The sequence below is a fragment of the Drosophila busckii genome, chromosome 2R (assembly GCF_011750605.1).
Source record: "Drosophila busckii strain San Diego stock center, stock number 13000-0081.31 chromosome 2R, ASM1175060v1, whole genome shotgun sequence".
Classification (NCBI taxonomy): Eukaryota; Metazoa; Arthropoda; class Insecta; order Diptera; family Drosophilidae; genus Drosophila; species Drosophila busckii.
In genome coordinates, this window is record NC_046605.1 from 1,490,700 (window position 1) to 1,510,329 (window position 19,630).

Consider the following 19,630-nt stretch of genomic DNA (forward strand, 5'->3'; position numbering starts at 1 on the left):
ATGATATATATTTATTATTAGACTTAATTGCATAAATACTTTTTTAATTTATAGTCAACAATTTTACAAACAACATTGTAATTAATTTTTAAAAAAAGCAAAACTCATAAATTATACATGTGTTTTTTTATAAAGCATTAATTTAGTACAAATTCTAACTATAAACAACATATATATTACAATTTACATATATAGCATATATATACAAACAATATATATCAAAATGAAATCTCGATGTTTAACAATAAGCATATTAAACATAAAATTCAAAACTCAATAAAAATACTTCAAAATATCAAGGGCATGGAGTTTAGATTAAAACTGCGACTAATCAATGCTGACGAACTAAAATGACGCGCATAAATTAAATGATAGCGTTAGTGCAACGAATTAATGTTGAGCTATAAAAAATGCAGAAATTTAAAATATAAAACACTGTTGAAACTAAAATGTGCGCACAAGTAAAAAGTGTACTAACTGCGCCTTGGCGTATGCAACATAATTTGCAAGCAAGAGTAAGCCACATTCCTTGCTACCCCAAATTGTTCCACTAGTTTGAGTAAATACGCTGCGCTATCATTGATTGCGTACAAATTAACATTACCATTAGATAATCTTATCTGACGCGAATTGGCAAACACAATTAGATAAACATTTTCCATTTCCAGCCGGCCCCAATCAGTCACTCAGTCATTCCGTTAGTCCCTGTCAGTCATGAACGCGCGTTTTTTGCTTGGCTTAGCGACTAGCAATGCAAGCAGCGGTTTCGGTTTTAGCAGCCACAACTCCAGCAGCGAGTGCATGTTTCTGCGCACTACGCCCACAGTGTCCATACTGGTGGTCTATGGCCTGGCTGTGCCCACGCTGGCATCCTTTGGTCTGTGCACTAATTTGATTAACGCCGTTGTCTTTATGCGTCCCAAAATGACGCCATCGGCTTTTACTTATCTCGCTGCGCTCTCTTGGCTGGACTGCGTCTCATGTTTGCTGATCATATTGACGTCATTATCGCGCAGCTATTTTTATCACAAACCCGCCTGGATAGCCTACGATTATCAGTGGCAAACGCCGCTGTTTGGCATAAGCACAGGCGCTGCCAATTTGATACTCGCATGTGTGAGTCTGGATCGTTTTATATACTTGTCGCACTTTAAGGCAGCAGGCAGTGGTGCGCCCAGATTCTGTCGCCGCAAAGTGGCGCGTCTAATGATCTGCGTGGTTATACTGGTGTCCATCATAGTGAATTTGCCTTACTTTTTTATATTTGTTGTGGATCTAAGCACAGCCAGCTGCCATGTCACTGAGTTTTACTACTCCAAGTAAGTTGGCAGGCATTTGCTGTTCAAGTTTACTCTACAATATTTATTGGCAGATATTATGAAATACACAATTGGTTTTCCTTTGCGCTGCTGGCGCTGCTGCCCGCCATATTTTTGGTTATAGGCAATACAGCCATAATTATTGCCTTTCGCCGCTGGACCAAGCAGAGCAAGATATGCCAGCAAAGCTGCAACAATGGCACCACACAAAAACGCTATCAGGTAAGTCTACTCTGCAAGCAAAGCTGGAATGTTACTAATTTACTGTTACGCAGCATCAAATGAAGTTAACCATAAGCATTGTTATTGTCATTACGCTTTATATGGTGGGCGAGCTGCCGGCGCACATGACTTCGCGTAAGAGCTCGCTCAACTTGCTGTTTGGGGGCGATACCAATAAAATGAATGCAGAGCTTATGGAGCGTCTTGAAGTTATTTTTATAACGCTTAATGCTTTGCAGCTGAGCATGAACATTGTTGTCTACGCTGTGATCAATCCCTGCTTTATGCCCGAGTTCTTTCATTGCCTGCGCAGCATATCGGACGCCTGGTTCAACTGCTGCTGCATACCAGCCATGAAACGTGGCTGCCAGCGCTGCTGGCGCTGGACCAAGCATCAGCAACAGCCCAACGCGGAAGAGCGTGTGGTAAGCAGCGTGGCGCTGCCACAGCCGCCAGCTGATGAGGCGCCCGATTGCGGCTGCGAGAACTGGAGCAGCGACTCTGGCTGTGCGAATGATGTGCACTGCAAGGACACAGCTGGCACCTATGCCTGTGTGGAGGATACCTTTGACTGCAAGTCGCAAGTGTTTCATACCAAAGCGAGCGCTTGCAAGCAGCAGTTGGAGTCAGCCAGCGATGATTCCCATTTCAGTTCCTATGTTATAGTCAACTAAGTTGCCAATTACAAGCAAATTGTATATATTTACTAATTATATTGCTATCACATCGTGTCTAACAAAAATTGGTAGTAAGTAAGCATATCTTGAGAATAGTTAATCAGAGCACTTTATTGCTGCCACTAGCATTTTCTATTTTCTGTATTGATGTGCAGCAGAGATGCTGCTAGTTAAAATAAACTGGATGCTCATCTCATTAGAAGCTAAGAGCGAATAAGCTGAGCGCAGTTTGTTCTCTAAGCTGTGAGCTGACCTATCTACTTACCCCACTCAGCTTATTCATTCAACATGCTAACCCCCAACAGTTCAGTCGTGTTGCTTAGAAAAACGATTTTTGTTTATTTTTCAATATATACACACAGTATAAATGTATTTGTTCAGCATTAATCAAAACTTGCAACAAAAGTGTACTAAGCTTAGGGCACTACATTAATTAAGGTAATTGAAACTAAAAACTAAAATACAATTCAAGCATAAAATTCATTTGTTCAGTTAACTTGAATCAGTTTTCAATATAAACTTCTTAAACTATTTGCCTTGCAGCTTCGAGAGAAAATCCATGAGAAACTTGTGGCGTGCACGCAGCTCATCCTCATTGCGATTCTTGAGCTTGGCGCCCATGCGCTTGATCAGATGCTCACGATCGCGTGCACCCATTTTCATTTCAATAAGTATTACTTTGTCCTCATCGCGTGTCCAGGCTTTGCCATCGCTGGCTGCATTGGCTGCCGCTGATGTTGTTGCTGTTGCATCTGTAAGTGGCGCATTGTTGGCCAGCGTGGCCACCACATCCAGCTTGCAATCCTCATCACTGTCATATTGTGTGGTTATAACATGCTGTGGAGTTTTACTGCCAGCAGTCGCTTGCACCAGCTCCACTTCATCCTCAGACGGCTCGCTGTCCATTTTGATGGCGGGAAAGCTTTGCTGCGACAGACTTACGTCCTCAGATGTTAAGTCCAAGCAGATTTCAGACGGCGCTGCTTGTTTGGACAGCTGCTTGGCACGCGCTATAATGCGTATGGTTGCTTTGTTGTCCAGCTCCTCTGGCGGACTGTTGTCCGGCTGATCAATTAGCGTGCGCAAGCGCTTGGCACATTCAATTGCTGGCGAACTAGCGCTGGGCGCACGCACTGGCGGCTCATGTATAACCACCATGGGCTGCATATTGTAACGTGGACGCGCCTGTGCTTGGTTAACAGGCGAGCGTAACTTTTTGCTTGGTGATTTACGTTTATCCTGTGGCGGCGACATGTTCAAACCTGGCAGCGGACTTAGTCCCAGCTGTGGTGAACTATTCAGCGCTGTGGACTGCTTGCGAGGCGACACTTCTCCAAAGTTAATGGACGTTTTCTTGGCATGCGGATGATGCTGTGCGTTATGGGATACAGTGGGTGTGCTGCTGGCTAAACCATTGAAGCTATTGCTATAGTAGCTGGCGTTCAAGCGCATAGCATGCGCACGCAGCGTCACATCATCGCACATGTCTATGGAGGAGCTGCTGTTTTCCTCATCCGCTGTGGTCGTGTCTATAATTAGAGCGCGACTTGGATCATCTTCCTCGCTGCGCTCAGCAGCATCATCGCTATCCGCAGCTGCAGCAGCATTCATAAGCTTCTCGCCTTGCGTGCGCACTCCATGCACGCATCGCAAATTATCATCGAGCGGCTCTGGCAACTGCTCATTATAAATGCTGGCTGCTCGAAAGGATAACTTAGCAGGCAGCATTATTTTGGAGCCATAGAATATGCGTCCATTCAGATATTTAAGATGACAGCCCGCTGGTTTAGGCTCTGTAGCAGCTTCAGCTGGCAAATCATGCAAAGTTTCTGCAAATTCGCCGCTCGTATTGTTGAGCACCTCATGCAGATTAATTGTCTCTGCTGCAGGTAAGATGCTGCAAATATAATTGTTATTAATATAAGTACAAGTTAATTATTCTTTACTCACCGCTTGGGCGGCTTAGCTTGTGGAAATTGCTGCACAAACCAGTCGCTCAGAAACTGATTGCCTTTGAGCAGCGGCAAGATTCTAGCCTCCACTTTCTTCATGCTAACGCTGGGCAGCTCGGCCAACTCATTAAGACATGCATAGATCTTGCGTATTTGCGCAGGTTGCTTGCAAAAATATATATTCAACTTGTTGATGAAATTGCTGGCATTCGTTATCATGAAGTACTCAAAATATTTGCCCAGCTCAGAAGCCTCAGCAGGTAGCAGAAAGTTGAGAAAAACCTCTGCCAGCTCAGGATGCTCAGGCAGCAACAGTTTTTCTACATTCTATAAGTACATAAAGTTAATTTATAATGCATTAGCGTTTAAAGTAGGCTGCTTACTAAATATAAATCCGACACTTTGTCATGCTTGGGATCAAAGTTCTTCAGCAGTTGATTAAACTTTTGACAATCCTCTAGGCGATTAGCATCAAGCAAGGCCTCCTCCACTTTATCATAGAAGTTAAGCGCAAATGCTGTAAAGTAAATATATAAATAGGGCATACTTGTTATTTAGCTCATGCACTGCTTACTGGCATCCTTGCGATTGCGTTCCTCTGCTGCGTCTGGCAGCAACATATGCCGCAGCATTTCCTCCTGCCTGTTGGCACGATTGCGAGCTGCATCTTCGCTACGTTGACGCTTCTGTTGTGGTTGCTCCGTAGGCACATTGCTGCTCTCCTGTTGCTGTTGTGGCTGCTGCTGCTCGCAAAACATTCTCAGCTCGCACAGCAGCTGTGTGTATAGATCAAGCGCTATAAAGCGTCTGTAGTAATACTGTACTTCAGGCAAGTGGGCGTAACGCTGTTGTTGCTGTTGCAGGTAGCTGGCGTAGGCGCTAAGCAGCGTTTGACAGCGTCGCTGCAGTTTCTGCCGTAGACGTTGACGCAACAAGTGATAGCGACTGCGATGCGACAGATCGGCAACTGAGCTGCTCTGCTGACGTCTGGGTGTGAACTGACGCTTGAATATACTAAAACGCGCACGTTTGGCGCTGCCAATGGGTGAATGCCGTTTAGCATGTGGTTTCGATTGCTTCTGCTCAACAGAAGCTGGCAGCTCTGCGAGCTGCACTGTTTGTGATACAGGATCAAAGCTTAGATTAATAGGCGACGGTGCATCATCAGCCAGTGGCGGCAGCGGTGCTGGCAGTGCTAATAAACTACACTCGCTGCTTCTGTTGAGCGTGCGATTGATGTTTGCCACTACCTCGCCAAAAGGCTCGTCCTGCAGCGGCACAGTAACCCCAGTGCCTAGCTTGGTCCCCGAAATATCGCCACTAAAGACGTAGTTTACATTAATGGTCAGCGATGTTGATTTATTGACTGTTTTGCGACGTTGTGTCTTCTTCTTCTGTTGCTTGACCGTATCCTTCTTTGCTGTCCCTGCTGCATTTGTGTATGTATCCTGAGAGTCTGTGGCACTGCCATAGGGTGCTGCAGCCTCACCTAGACTGTCGGGCAGCAACAAATCCTCGCCAACAGCTTCGCGCACAAATTCCAAGTAGGACGTTTTCGCCTGTGCTGAGGCTTCCAATTGTTTCTTACTGCGACGCGCACGCTTATCGTTGGTCCAGTTTTTCTGCAGAGAGATTACAAATGTTTATGTTACGCTTGTTGTTCTCACTGCAATTAGCATTTCTTTTTCAGCCTTCAAATTCGTGTTTTGTAAACATTCGCTTTGTTGATGTTTTATCGATACATCGATAAGAATTTCGCACAAGATTTAATTTTAAATTAGATTTTTTAATTTTTTGCCGTAATTTTCTATGTGTGGTTTAAATTAACACAGTCAGCCATAAAAACACATATAAATATTTAATAAAGAAAACAAATCTAACAGGGGTACAACTGCAAGCATACCTTAATATTAGGGCATAAGCAACATAGCTGTACCTTTTTATAATTTTAGCTTATAATATCAAAAGCCAAATATTATTTTTTATCTTGAGAATTTGTAAGCTTAATATTTTTATTTAGTGTAAAACTACTTTTAATTTTTATCGCGCCAAAAGTTCAACAAACAGCTGTTGACAGTGCTGCAAAACGCTTTGCTTTGCGACTACAGCATGCGGACCAAGCGATAAGTCTTAGAAGTTATCGCTATCGTTGTTGAGCAAGTAAGAGCAAAATAGAAATTTTTTTGTTTTTAACTAAATGTTTCCTGCTGGATGCTTAATACATAAAATATAAACTATATATTTATACAGGTATTTCGGCAAATTCATTCACTGGAAATTATACAACAAGAAACCGCAGAAGAGCAGCTGTTCATTAATAGAAAAAAAAACTGACCACGTCGACAGTCAACAAAATACAATTACCATGAGCAAAGTGACATTTAAGATTACCCTCACGTCGGATCCAAAGCTGCCTTTCAAGGTATTGAGTGTGCCAGAGGGAACACCCTTTACCGCTGTGCTAAAGTTTGCTTCGGAGGAGTTCAAAGTGCCTGCTGAGACAACCGCCATTATTACAGACGACGGCATTGGCATTAGTCCACAACAAACGGCAGGCAATGTGTTCCTCAAGCATGGCTCTGAGCTGAGACTTATACCCAGAGACCGTGTGGGTCATCACTAACCTCAACGCTAGGCTTACTTTATATGCAATTTTTTATATACATAAATAGACACTGAGATTGTAAATGCACTCACCTCTATATAATATTTCCAGGCGCTGGGCAGCAGCTCATATTGCTCTCTGGGGGTGCACACAATCCCCTGCTCAAAGCCCAGTAGTATTTGGTTTATGGGCGGGGCGCGCTGATGGTCGAAATAATACTTGACTGGATTATATTGCGGACTCTCGCGCAGCTCCTGCACTTTGCTAAAAAGACGTCTACTCAGCTTGCCGTGCAGCAGATCCTTGGCCATGCGATTGCAGGCTACGCGTAAAGGATCTACCTTTTTGCGCAGTGGCTTTTTGCTGAGTCTTATGGCAGTTAGATGCTTTTCCAAGCCCATGGCTATGAGCTGATACTCCGAAGGCGCATAGGCAGTAAAGTAGGGTGTTCTAGGCTGAAACGCCATGCGTGGCAAATACTGTGGATACATGAAGACACGACTGTCCAGCATGAGGTTCATAATGCGTGGCGGCAGACGTGCCACTTGACGTGTGTTTCCATCGCTAGAAGCAGCAATAAGGATTAGTATGGCTTCTTATAATGCACTGCAACTACTCACGTTAGTTCCGTTTCTTTGTTGATAAACTGCATCATCTTTTTGTTGTCCGCCTCATATTCATCGCTGCTTAATTCCTGCTCCCAGTTGGTTATGAGCTCAACTGCTGGCTTCAGATTCCAACAATTGTAGCTAACATCCTTTTGCGCACGCTGCTGCAACTCCAGCAGCATTTCTTTGGGTTTCTCTGCCATGCCGTAGAGCAAGGGATGCGAATAGGTCTGCACAAAGGTTTGGGCAAGCAGCTGTGTATGCAATCGTAGCTGTTGCTGCAGTAGATCATGTTGTGCTGTAGTGAAGCCCATTTGATTGCTGAATTTAGGCAAGGGCGCTGGAGGCACATGACGCAGTTGTTCAAACTGCTGCTCATACTCGGAGTAGTAAAGCTTGCGTATGGATAAATATTTGCAGGTAAAGTTGGTGTCAAAGGGCTCTAGAATCTGTGTTGTTTGCTCATGGCTGTAATTCAGCGGCTGCACCAAGGATTGGGAAGTATCGAATTGCTCTGTCATTATGCTGGGCGTGGACATGACGTGGGGTTCAAATATTTTCACCTCTACTTCCGTCATCAAGGACTCATCCGCAGTCATATTTATATTGGGTTGTGCGTCAAAATCTATTTGGCGCGTTACTTGATCAATGGGATTAACAGGCGCCGTCTCGCTTGTGTTAAAAAATTTATCCGGTGTTTCCAATTCTATGGAATCTAGTGAGACACCTTCCTGCAGCAGGCCTGCAAAGAGTTCCGAGACCAAATCGGTTAGCTCCTTCTTGGATATGTTGACATCACGCAACTCCTCCTTATCCACAGGCACCATATCAGCTGCCACATACTCCGGATCATTAATGGGATCATCATCATCGCCAATAAAACTGTTGTCTATAGAAACGTTTGGTTAATTAATTAATTGATTTTAGTAGTAAATTAATATATTTACTTAGCGGCTTTGAAAAGTCATTGAGAAACTGCATCCAGTCCGCATCATTGGCTGTCATGTCGTACTCTAGCATGTCGCCCTCCACGTCGGGTGGCACAAACTCAGACTGCAGATCCTCTATGGTAGTCTGTTGCAGGCACAGCTTAGATCGTGTGCGCGTCGCTATGCGTGGGTCGTCGGTCGCGCAGCGCTTGTCCAGTGGAACTTTGAAGCAACCGTCTTCACTTAGCTTTATCGGCGACTCTTCATTGGCAGTCATCGGCGTTTGAGGCGTGCAAGGATTAGAATCAAAGTCAGAGGCGGTTGTATTTTGATCATCGTCAGACTGCAAAGCAAAATGGGGAGTGTGAAAATAAAACAGAAAAACTTAAACTTGCGTTAAATTTACGTGAAAATCTTCCTCTTTAAAAGCATACTCCTCGTCATCTTCATCAGAGTGCAGCTCCTGGTTTATAAGCACCTGCACTTCATTGTCTACCGGCGTATTGTTGAGCGGCGGCAGAGTTATACCCGGCGTACAATTCAATTCTCGCGCCTTAGCACGCGTCAACTTGGCCACCGAAGGTGTTTCAGTAATAATAATAGCACCACGTTGTTCCTGCTTCTCTTCCTGTTCTTCCTCGCGCTCGCGTTTCTCACGTGCCAGCTCATCCTCTGCCTTGAGCGTAACCAGCGCCAGGACATGATCATTGCGCACCACTCGACCCACAACTTTTTTCATATCCTCTTTACTTATAGAATTATCTTTGGCCACCTTGCGCAGACGACGATCAATCTCTAGGACATCATCCATGTTGCACTCGCCCAGCTGCGCGTCCATGCTGCGTCTGCGCTTCGCCCCCTGTCCCCCTGAATCATTTGCATTTTTACGCTTTTTGCGCGCTTGTCTGCGAACCGTCGATGTAGGTGTTGAACATACGCTGCCATTGCTGCTGTTCACTGGCGTCGCTCTACTGGGCGTCTTCAAAACGCTTGTGTCCGACTTTTTCGAGCTGTTTGGCATGTTGCTGATGCATTTAGATAGCAATTTAATGAAATTTCACGAGATTCCCCGAATCAAAACAAATACTCGACCGTGTGTACATAAAATGCCGCCACAAGAAATAGTAATCGAAAATGTGAGCACATTACAACACTGACTAATTAATCAACTGTCATCCAACAATGACAACCAAACAGCCTGCTACTGCCAATAATAACAATTGCAATTGTTTATAGTGTAATGTAATGTCAACTGCATGCGCGGAAGTAAGCTGTAAAATATGCGGATCTGCATGGTGTCGGACTTTTTCTATCCCAGCATTGGTGGCGTTGAGGAGCATGTCTACAATTTATCACAGATGTTGCTGGCGCTGGGGCACAAAGTAAGTACAACCGGCAATCCAATAAATGCTACGTATCTTAAGCTAATCACTGTTATCTTTTCTAGGTGGTCGTGCTGACACATGCCTATGGAGACTGCACTGGCGTGCGCTATGTGACGAATATGTTAAAGGTTTATTATCTTCCTATCAAAGTCTGTTATAATCAATGCATTTTGCCTACCGCTGTATGCAATGTGCCCATGTTACGAGCTGTGCTGTTGCGCGAGCAAGTGCAGGTAGTACATGGGCATTCAGCATTTAGTGCCTTAGCTCATGAAGCCCTAATGGTGGGTGCGCTCTTGGGATTAAAGGTGAGTGGCTGCAAAAGCAATTCAAGCATATGTTAATACTTTATAATCCTCTGCAGACTGTCTTTACGGATCACAGTCTGTTCGGCTTTGCAGATCTGTCGGCGGCGCTAACCAACAAGCTGCTGGAGATTAATCTAAGCATGGTTAACCATGCCATATGTGTTTCTCACATAGGCAAAGAGAACACAGTGTTGCGTGCGCGCGTTGCCAAGCATCGTGTTTCGGTTATACCGAATGCAGTAGACACTGCTCTATTTACGCCGGATCCCAGTCAGCGTCCACAGGAAGGCATCATTAATATAGTTGTCGCCTCACGCTTAGTCTACCGCAAGGGCATTGATCTGCTGGCGGGAGTTATACCGCGCTTTAAAAACACACCCAACATCAACTTTATTATTGTAGGCGATGGACCTAAACGTGATCTGCTGGAGGAGATACGTGAGAAGTGTAATATGCAGGAGCGCGTAGAGATTGTGGGTGCAGTGGAGCATGCCATGGTGCGAGATGTGTTGGTGCGTGGCCACATCTTTGTGAATACCTCGCTAACTGAAGCCTACTGCATGGCCATAGTGGAGGCTGCCTCGTGTGGCCTGCAAGTCGTTTCTACATGCGTTGGCGGCATACCTGAAGTGCTGCCCAATAGCCTTATACTGCTGGTGGAACCGGATGTTGATGCAATATACAATGCCATACTGGTGGCTATAGAGAGACATCGCCGCCATGAATCCAGTTGCGCCGAGACTGCTCGCTCCAAGCGACGGCGACGCAAAAAGGGCAATGTGTTGCCATCAGCTGTTCCAGAACCTCCCAAGCATGCAGATGAGGCAGTGCTCTGTCCTTATCGCTGCAATGAGCTGGTGGAAACGCTTTACAACTGGGAGGATGTGGCTCGTCGCACCGTCAAGGTCTATGAGCGTGTGATTAAGGAAAGTGCCTTTACTCTCAGCGAGCTCATCTATGCGGTTAATCAGTGTGGCTCATGGTTCCTAGTCTTCTTTGTGGTTGCCCATTTTATGCTGTTGCTGCTGGAGTACTGGCGACCACGAAATCGCGTTGAAGCTGCCTTTGAGTTGACACCAAAATCAGCGCGCGATCATAAGCAATCTTCCAAAGTATTTATGTAGACTTGCAGACTGCCAGACATTTTTGTCAATTAGTTAAATGTACTAAACGATTAAAACTAAAATATATTTAAATAAGCAAAAAAAATTTTATTTTAAAAGACGCGCCTTAGAAGTATGAAAAAGCGAAATTATTCGATATGATTATCGATGCAACATGCTCGAGTTCGACTCAAAAGCGACAACGATAGCTGATAACAACGATGTTAAACGACGTAGTTTCGAAAAAATATCGTATAGTAAAATAATACTTGACGAGTGAAGACGTGCGCGCGGTTGCTTCGAGTTTTGTGTGTGGCGCCTGATATAAAATAAAGTAAAGAGTTGAGTATAGTAACGACATTCAGCAAATCGGCACTAAGTGAAATTTAATAATTTCAATTTAAAAATATAATAAGTATAAACGAACTGTTGAACGCGTGGAACGTTTTTCGCGGTAAATATTTGATTGGCGCCCGACGGTTTTTAAAGCCGACTGCGACGGTTTTTATAAGAATTATAATTCAGTAAGAGTGAGTGCGAGAGTGTGAGTTGGTTAAAAAACGTAAAATTCTTAGAAGACGCATGCCGTTTGTTTCAAATTTAATAGGCAAGGCCTACAGCTTCCTTATTGGCCAATGACGTCATTCGCATGCTTTCACAGCAATTGTGTGTGTGTGTGCTTGAGAGAGGACTTGTGTACGTGTGTGTGTGTGTTTGTGCTCTTATTGAAATTAGAACGGACTGCGCTTTTATGTGCTTTTTGCATTGCACTTGTAGTTTATCCAGGCCGCGAGGCCTTGAAATATGCATATTGCTCACACTCACACTCTTGCGCTCTCTTAACTGTTAATAGGCTGTGGGGCAAAAGAGACGAGCACAAGGCCATTCGTTTGCTCCGTTTGTTATCCCAGTTTCAATGCGTGCGCTCTTATTTTTTTTTGCTCGCGTTTTAATTTCAATTCTTATTCTAAACAAGTTTTGTGTTTTTTAAATTTTTTAGCACGCGTGTATAAATTTGCTTAAGCAAACAACTTTAAGGTAAGCTTGAAATTAAATTTATTAGATTAAGTTTGTGTTTCTCTTAAGCAAATTGCATTGCTGAGGACATTAAAAAGACTTCAAAGTTGGTTTAGCTAATGAATTTTTAATGCGTGCTAAAATTTCCTTGGCACAGGCAGTTGCTCTTCCTTTTCGGAAGAAGTTAACTTGCCATAAATTAAACTGCAAATGTGCTTTTTTTTCTGCGTGTTGTTTTTCACTTTGTTTCTTGGCTGTAAATAATGAAACACCAGACAGCCAGCAGACTGCACAACAACAACAACAAGAGCAGCGAGAGGAAAGTGTGCAAAAAATAAAATTACAAGTTTTGGGGAGGTTTGGCTTGGTCCTCAAAGGAATACGAGAACATCATAATCAAAGGCTTTTATTGCGCCATCAAATAACCAGAAAACTGTTGGCTCAAGCGGTGTGTAGAGGGGAGGGGCGGGGTGGGGGTGGGAGTGTGTGCCTTTAGGCCAGGCCGGAAACCGTTTGCAGACAATTTGCCTCTCGGCGCGTCTCGTGACAAGGCACGTTCGACCTAATAAGCATGCCAAGGGGGGTAACTTCAAGTGGCTAGCAGGGGGGTAGAGGGGAGTTTGGAAGTTTGGGAGCAAGTGAACAAACTGCTTCCGTGTTGGAGGCCAAATCGATTTTTATTGATATACAAGTTGAATGCACTGTAAATTCGATTTAGTTTTATTTTTTGTCCCTTTTTTATTTTGGAGCAGCAACTACTAAATTTGGGGATGCTTGATTACCAAGCAGCGATAATTTTTATATATTGCCCAAGTTTTTGCAGCAAAAGTTTGCCAGGTAACAAAAAAAACTGAACTTGCTTGCCCTTTGTTAACTTTTTTATATAATTTTTTTTTGTAGTCAATTGAAAAAAAGACGAAAACAATGCACACTTAATGGCGCCAGTTGTTGGTTCAACTTTTGAGCCCTTTTGGCTCTTGCAAGTTAAGTGCGGTTTGTGGGTTCAAGCAGCTAAGCCGCTTTGGGTCCTAGCCCCAAACAGTTGTTGGCTTATTGTGTGGGCGTGTGTGTGTGTGTTTTCAATCAACAACGGCCAGCGAAAGTAAAAATATATATTAAGCTCGAACTGCACTGAGTCGCTGTCTATGAGCTTAGGATTAAGCGCAAATTGAATAAATTATTGTTGAGCTAATTAGACGCAGTTACTTGGAAGCGCGCACATATGTGTAATCAGCTTAGAAGAAAGAATGAATAAAGAAGAATGAAAAAGCTTTGGCGCAACAATTTGATTTGTCAGCTAAATTAATAACTATAAAATCAGGAATTTTCAAGGCGCAATATGTAACTTTTTAAGGCTATTTCTACAGTAGAAATAAAAAAAAAAAATGCAAAGAAACTATATAATTTATTTTTATTTAAAGTGTATTTTGGAATATGAAGCCATGAAGCGCTATATATATTAATAGCTATAAAAATTTAATTTTCAAGGCAGTATGTAACTTTTTAAGGTTATTTCTATACTAGAAATTATTCATAAAATGCAAAGAAATTATATAAAATATTTTTTATTATATTTAAAGTATATTTTGGAAAACAAAAAATTCTGCCGTGAAACGCAATTTGTGTTCCCTTAGCTTATATAAATCTTATTTAAATGTACGAACAAAGAAGAATAAAAACAATTTGATTTGTCAGCAATATTAATAGCTATAAGATCAGGAGTGTTCAAGGCAATATGGAATTTGTATAGTAGAAATTCTTTAAAAAAAAATGCAAATAAATTATATAAAATATTTTTATTATATTTAAAGTGTATTTTTGAATAAAATTTCTCCCATGAAGCGCAATATATATTTAATAGACATAGAAATTTCAAAATTTCAAGGCAATATTCCCTTAGCTAATATAAATCTTATTTAAATGTACGAACAAATAAAAATTAAAAACAATTTGATTTGTCAGCAAACGCCAAATTTTCAAGGCAATACGCAATCGTTTTTATGGCTATACCTAAAGTAAAAATTCTTCAAACAATTATTTCATTGCTATTGTATTTAAAAAATATTTATGCCCAAAAGTACTGCCAATGAAACGCAATTTGTATTCCCTTAGCTAATATATATCTTATTTAAATGTGTCTCTGGGGTATGCTGAACAGGCATTGAACCCAACACATGCGCATAGTTTTATTTGAGGTCAGTTTCACACACACACACATATATAGCAACACCCACTTATCATTAACAATAACCAAAACTATGCCCTAGCTACATATGTTTGCTATATAAACTTACAACTTGCACAAGTATTTGTTTTATATTTGGTTTCAATGACATTACAATGGCGCCTGACAGCTGTCTGTGTATGTGTGTGTGTGTGTGTGTGTTGAAAGGATATCAAAAACTTAGTTCGAGCCACATGCAAACAGCTGAGCCAAAAGCACGAACATTTTGTTAGCAAAACATATGAAATTGTGTTTGCAAGTTAATCGAGTCCTGCGCAAGGACTATGAGTCATAGCTTTTGGCTACAACTTTTGTCGCATTGTCGTTGCTTTTGGCTTTTTATAGCAGCGCTGGCTCCACACAAAACTCATAAATTTGCCTTTTGTTTTTGCTGTTTTTTCGACTCGACTTCGGCTGTTGTTTGTTGATTATAAAATTTCATTTGGCGCTCAATTAAGTTGCGTCAAGCACGCGATACTGACATACATATAGTCTATATATATAAAGCTTGTGGTAGGTTGTTCTGTATATTTTTGTTTAACTGGCGCCAACTTAGCAGCAACGCTCACGCCCTCGCTGAGTTTTTGTGCTAAGGAAATGCGCATTTAAGTCGAGCAAGGACTTGGAGACAGCAGCATATCCAATTTGACGAACAGCTAGAGTTGGTGTCAGGCTTGTCAAAGGTCAACTTTTGAGGGCGTTTGTTGAACTGCGAGGGTTGATTTGTGTGATTTGGCGATAATGTCAGGTTAATAATGTTCCAAGTTTGATGAGCTGCCATTTATAATTTGCCAGATAGCTCAAGTTAAATTAGAAGACATTAACTAAGTAAGAATTATTGTGCGAATAACGAATTCCAAGCTGCTTTATTTAATTAATGACAAATATGAACAGTCGTTGAGTTAATTAAATTAAAATAATTTTTTTTTTATTTTAAACTTTGCTGTTTTTATTGAATCTTCTCTTAAATTGAGACTAACAATAAGTATACAATTAAAATTAATGTAGCTTTATTTTATAATTTTTATATATTTTTATTTGTATATAAAATGGAGTATCCTATGCCTGGTCTAGCTAAAATTTTAATGTAGCTTCATTTCATATTTTTATATATTTTTATTTTAATATAAAATAGAGTATTCTATGCTTGGTCTAGCTGAAGCATCTAAAATCTTATTTCATATTTTTATATATTTTTATTTGAATAGAAAATAGATTATGCTATGCTTAGTACTTTAATTTAAAATGATTCATTATGTAGTTGATGCCCAAACGTGACTAAAGCAACACCCACAACTAAATTTTCTAAACTGCATTTAATTTGTTGTACACTCGATTCTCTTTGCTTTGCCCTTCAGTTATTCCAATTTCGAGAGCGCTGAGTAAATGATATGTATGGCATATATAATACTAATCAACATAGTTATGAATAATTTGAGTGGCGTATGTGATGTCAGGCAAAGACCTTGAGGCGCTCTTCGCTGTCGTCATCAATGCCGCACATGAGTCAATTATCATTGATGAGAAAACTCAAGTGGAAATTTGCAGTAATCAGCAAGAATTTTCTTGAGCGCAAATGCTGCTCATATGAATAAATTTAATTGAGTTGAGATATAGTAACGGACATATACTAATAATAATTACATTTGGCATGACAGTAATTTTTTTATAAAATGCGCTACTTTTGCTGCTTCAACTTTGAAACTTTGTTAGTCAAAATGCTCTGCAGATTTGCTTCGGAGTTAAGCCCAGCGTTATGTTTGGCTTCATCTTTAGCCTAAGCTGCTGCTGCTGCTGCTTAGAGTTGTCTCTATCAAGATGCCGCATAAATTGGAACGCTGCAAATGATTCAGCTATCAGCAGCGCAATCCCCTCTCCTCCTTGACTGGGTGAATGAATCACACCAAGAGCTACTTTGTAGCTGTGGCAAAGGCAGCAACACATGCCGCTGGCTGCGCTGACTTGTGTGCGCCACAGACTGTGGAGTCCTTAGGTATGGGCGCGCGTGAGCTTGGCCCTGTGACGTGGATGACGACGCGTCGAGAGACAAGTACGCAAAAAATGCCTGCAAGCAAACTAACAACTGAGACACACACACACATACATAGCTAAAAAGGAGCTGCTGGCAACGCAGCAGCTGCTGCTGCTGCTCGGTGGCATTGTCCTTGCTGCTGAGCTGGGGTGGTTTACACTGCTTTTCGGCTGTCGCTCTGTCTGCCGCCTCACTTACTAACGCAGCATTCCAACTCATGCCACGCTGAAATCATTTACTCTGCTACTTTTTTGGCCAGACAACAGGAGCAGCAGGCAGGCAGGACATGCGACCAGTTTGGTCTGCTCAGGGGGTTGTAGGGAAAGCGGCGGAAGGTTAGAGACAACAACGTCAACGCGCGCGTGAGAGGCTCATCGGAGAGGGAGAGGGAGAGGAAGAGCGCGCGTCCTTTTCGTAGACAGGGGTTGGCATGCGCTTATTTTATTTTATTATTTATTTTCTATTTCATTCTCTATGCACGCCGCGTTTCTTCTATTACTGTTTTTGGTTTCTGTTTTGTTCGCCTATTCGTGAAGTTGATGCTCGCAATGAACTCAGTTCTTGGGCACACTGCTGGCTAAAATATTAGGCAAGGCACAGTGCTCAAGCTGAAAACTAATTGGCAAAGCAATTGGAAATTGTGGCAAATATTTTTATAAAATTTCTAAAACAAGAAATTGATAATTATTATGAAGTGCATCAGGCATCAATTATTTATTTATAAAAATACAGCTAGCTTAAAATATAATTTTAATTGTATATGTAACAAATCTAAAATTTAAAAAAAAAGAATTAAATTGCTATTTGCATTAACAAAACTCTATACTTTTCTACATTTTTGAGATCAGTTATTTAATTTAAGCTCAAAAGCTGAAATTGCAATTGGAAATTAAAGAAAATATTTTTATAATTATGTATATCTTAAAAATGTTTTAGTTCAGGCATCATTATTTATCATAGCTAGAAAATACAAATTTAATTAAATATGAAAGAAAATATTTGCATAGAATTTAAAAAAAATAAATAAATAAATGGTTACTTACATTAACAAAAAATTCCAAACCTTTTTAAAATGTTTGAGATCAGTTATTCAATTTAAGCAAACGCTGAAATTGCAATTGGAAATTAAAGAAAATATTTTTATAAAATTTATAAAACATTGATAATTGTTATTACTTATATCTTAAAAATGTTTTTGGTCAGATATTTAACTTAAGATCAGATATTTATTCATAAAAATCTACCTAAAAAAAAATCAGAATTTAATTCCATATAAAGGAATTTATTTGGCTAAAATTAAAAAAAAAAAATTTTATTGGTGTTTGTAGTAACAAAAATCATTGAAAAAAAATATACAGTTATTTAATTTAAGCTGCAAACTCGCCTTAAGCTTTATTTATATTAATGCAATCTTTATTTTTAGCCCAAGTATTTAACTTAAAGTCATTTTTAAATTGCTGCCTGGCCACAGCTTTAAACTGTCAATTGAGCTGCTTCCGCTTGAGCTCATAATATATATGAGGTTCTCATAAATACAAATATATCTCTTACATTTGTTGATTTAATGTCTTCATTTTGAGTTTCATGCCAGCGAGATGCTTTCATTTTTTTGGTGCATTTCCGTTGCGTGTGGAAATTATGAAATTTCCGTTTTATATACAGAGCAAGTGCCAAAATCCGCTGAGCTTTGTTGTTGTTGCTTTGGGTTTTGTGTGGCATGCAGCAGAGTCGAGTCGACGAGACGGTTACGGTTTGTTGACTTTTGGCTGCGATTTTCCCAGCACATGGACAAACGCCGCAGGCGCCCATTTGAAATGGAATCCCACAAATGCGTTCGCAGCCAGCCAGCAAAAAGTGTCCTGATCCTATCCCGCCAGCAATTACAACACGTTCTGTAAACAAACAAACAACACAGGCACATAAAATTAATTTCTACCACTCGAAACGAAACGAAAGTCGCCGCTTCGGTGACAAAATTGTTATTTTGCGTGAAATTTCTCGACACCGTTTTCGTCGATATATTTATGTCCTGCATGCGTCCGTATCGTATCCTGCGGTGCATTAAATAAAAACCACCCCTTGCATCTTACCTTGCCATAAATTTCAAAATTACCCACATTGCCTTTTGTTTTTATTTTCATTATTATTATTATTATTACTGTGTTGGGTTTATTGGCTTGCAGTTTGGTTTTTCTACTTGTGGGGGCGACTCCCTTTTTGTTTTTTGTATTCGTTGCAAGAGGTCACATGCTTAGCATGCCGGCAATTAACATACTCGACACTCCAGGCGACGTATGTTGTGGGTGGGTGGGGTGGCGGGTTGCCTTTGAAATTTACATTTTGTTTTGAGCTTGTTGCTTTTGAGCTTCAAGTTTGCTTCAAAAGCGTAAACAGTTTAGACTGAAAAGCGCTTTAAGGGGTTAAGCGATTGTTTGATTGTTGATTATAATGAATACATAGCTTGGTTAGCAGTTGGGTGATTTTATATTGTTAAAATATTACATAAATTGACTTTAAAATTCTAGTATAAGCTACAAAAATATTTAAATAAAATGTGCAGTTACCCAATTGTTTGAAAAATATGAAAACAAAAAATTTTATGCGCAAGTTCAAATTAATTCGCATATTTTTCAATATGAAATTTAACACTAAAGCTGAAACTTTAATGGATTTAGCTTACTGGTATGGAATTATATTTTTAAAAAATTATTTAAATTGCTTCTGTTAATTATTAACAAATTATTAATATGCAGTTAGCAAAATGTTGGTAAAACATTTATATTCTAATTAAGTCAGATACTACTTAAAATTTAACATTAACGCTAAAACTTCAACAGGTTTTGATTGTTGACACTTGTGTGAGAATAATTGCTATAGAATTATATTTTTAAAAAATAATTTAAGCTGCTTTTGTTTGTTTTATTAATAAATTATTAATGTGCAGTTAGCCAAATGTTTTAAAAATATTTCAAAAATAAACTCTTCCAATTAATTCAGGTATTTTTCAATATTTAATAAACATTTAAAATGTAACTGTAAATGTAAATGTATTTAAAAAAAATAATTTATATTGCTAATAATAACTCTGTAGCTTAACTACAAATAATTTGTAAAATACTTAAACCAATTTATTAGAAATCAAAATGCTTCAAAAATATTTAAATGAATTTGCAGCTATTCGGATAAATGCTAGAAAATTTTTAATAGATTTATATTTTACATCGTTTTTCTTATAATTCAAATTAAGCT

The 19,630-nt window shown here is 40.2% G+C and overlaps 5 protein-coding genes across 6 annotated transcripts in view; 4 read left to right on the top strand and 1 right to left on the bottom strand.

The window, feature by feature from the left end:
- Positions 1-714: 714 nt before the first annotated feature.
- Positions 715-2,265, top strand: LOC108594979 (probable G-protein coupled receptor B0563.6). Its single transcript, XM_017980112.1, has 3 exons — positions 715-1,319; positions 1,373-1,541; positions 1,595-2,265. The coding sequence occupies exons 1-3, from the start codon at positions 715-717 to the stop codon at positions 2,213-2,215; spliced, it is 1,395 nt and encodes a 464-aa protein (XP_017835601.1). The 3' UTR covers positions 2,216-2,265.
- Positions 2,266-2,599: 334 nt separating this feature from the next.
- Positions 2,600-9,418, bottom strand: LOC108597296. Its single transcript, XM_017983775.1, has 8 exons — positions 8,719-9,418; positions 8,331-8,655; positions 7,396-8,272; positions 6,868-7,339; positions 4,745-5,792; positions 4,554-4,687; positions 4,169-4,497; positions 2,600-4,115 (listed from the first exon to the last, which is right to left on the bottom strand). The coding sequence occupies exons 1-8, from the start codon at positions 9,331-9,333 to the stop codon at positions 2,747-2,749; spliced, it is 5,169 nt and encodes a 1,722-aa protein (XP_017839264.1). The 5' UTR covers positions 9,334-9,418; the 3' UTR covers positions 2,600-2,746.
- Positions 6,267-6,856, top strand: LOC108597298 (ubiquitin-fold modifier 1). Its single transcript, XM_017983776.1, has 2 exons — positions 6,267-6,330; positions 6,421-6,856. The coding sequence occupies exon 2, from the start codon at positions 6,536-6,538 to the stop codon at positions 6,791-6,793; it is 258 nt and encodes an 85-aa protein (XP_017839265.1). The 5' UTR covers positions 6,267-6,330; positions 6,421-6,535; the 3' UTR covers positions 6,794-6,856.
- A 77-nt stretch (positions 9,419-9,495) lies between the features above and the next one.
- Positions 9,496-11,193, top strand: LOC108595534 (N-acetylglucosaminyl-phosphatidylinositol biosynthetic protein). The gene is made up of 3 exons (XM_017980789.1): positions 9,496-9,694; positions 9,760-10,005; positions 10,062-11,193. Exons 1-3 carry the CDS (start codon positions 9,593-9,595, stop codon positions 11,127-11,129), a joined length of 1,416 nt encoding a protein of 471 aa, XP_017836278.1. The 5' UTR covers positions 9,496-9,592; the 3' UTR covers positions 11,130-11,193.
- Positions 11,194-11,393: 200 nt separating this feature from the next.
- Positions 11,394-19,630, top strand: part of LOC108596896 (protein unzipped) — a 33,156-nt gene continuing 24,919 nt past the window's right edge. Inside the window, exons 1-2 of one of the 2 annotated variants that reach the window (XM_017983085.1) lie at positions 11,394-11,449; positions 12,109-12,146. The gene's annotated coding sequence lies outside the window, so the exon portion shown is untranslated. The remainder of the gene's footprint in view (positions 11,450-12,108; positions 12,147-19,630) is intronic. The other variant, XM_017983086.1, reaches the window with a different exon arrangement.

Bases quoted from the DNA above. Each gene is read 5' to 3' on its own strand.
- LOC108597298 (XM_017983776.1), top strand. From the start codon at position 6,536: ATGAGCAAAGTGACATTTAAGATTACCCTCACGTCGGATCCAAAGCTG.
- LOC108597296 (XM_017983775.1), bottom strand. From the start codon at position 9,333: ATGCCAAACAGCTCGAAAAAGTCGGACACAAGCGTTTTGAAGACGCCC. The intron at 8,656-8,718 runs GTAAATTTAACG...TTTGCTTTGCAG, and splicing joins TTAAAGAGGAAGATTTTCAC to TCTGACGATGATCAAAATAC. The intron at 5,793-6,867 runs GTGAGTGCATTT...ATCTCTCTGCAG, and splicing joins CCTGGAAATATTATATAGAG to AAAAACTGGACCAACGATAA.
- LOC108595534 (XM_017980789.1), top strand. From the start codon at position 9,593: ATGCGGATCTGCATGGTGTCGGACTTTTTCTATCCCAGCATTGGTGGC. The intron at 9,695-9,759 runs GTAAGTACAACC...TATCTTTTCTAG, and splicing joins TGCTGGCGCTGGGGCACAAA to GTGGTCGTGCTGACACATGC. The intron at 10,006-10,061 runs GTGAGTGGCTGC...AATCCTCTGCAG, and splicing joins GTGCGCTCTTGGGATTAAAG to ACTGTCTTTACGGATCACAG.
- LOC108594979 (XM_017980112.1), top strand. From the start codon at position 715: ATGAACGCGCGTTTTTTGCTTGGCTTAGCGACTAGCAATGCAAGCAGC. The intron at 1,320-1,372 runs GTAAGTTGGCAG...ATTTATTGGCAG, and splicing joins ACTGAGTTTTACTACTCCAA to ATATTATGAAATACACAATT. The intron at 1,542-1,594 runs GTAAGTCTACTC...ACTGTTACGCAG, and splicing joins CCACACAAAAACGCTATCAG to CATCAAATGAAGTTAACCAT.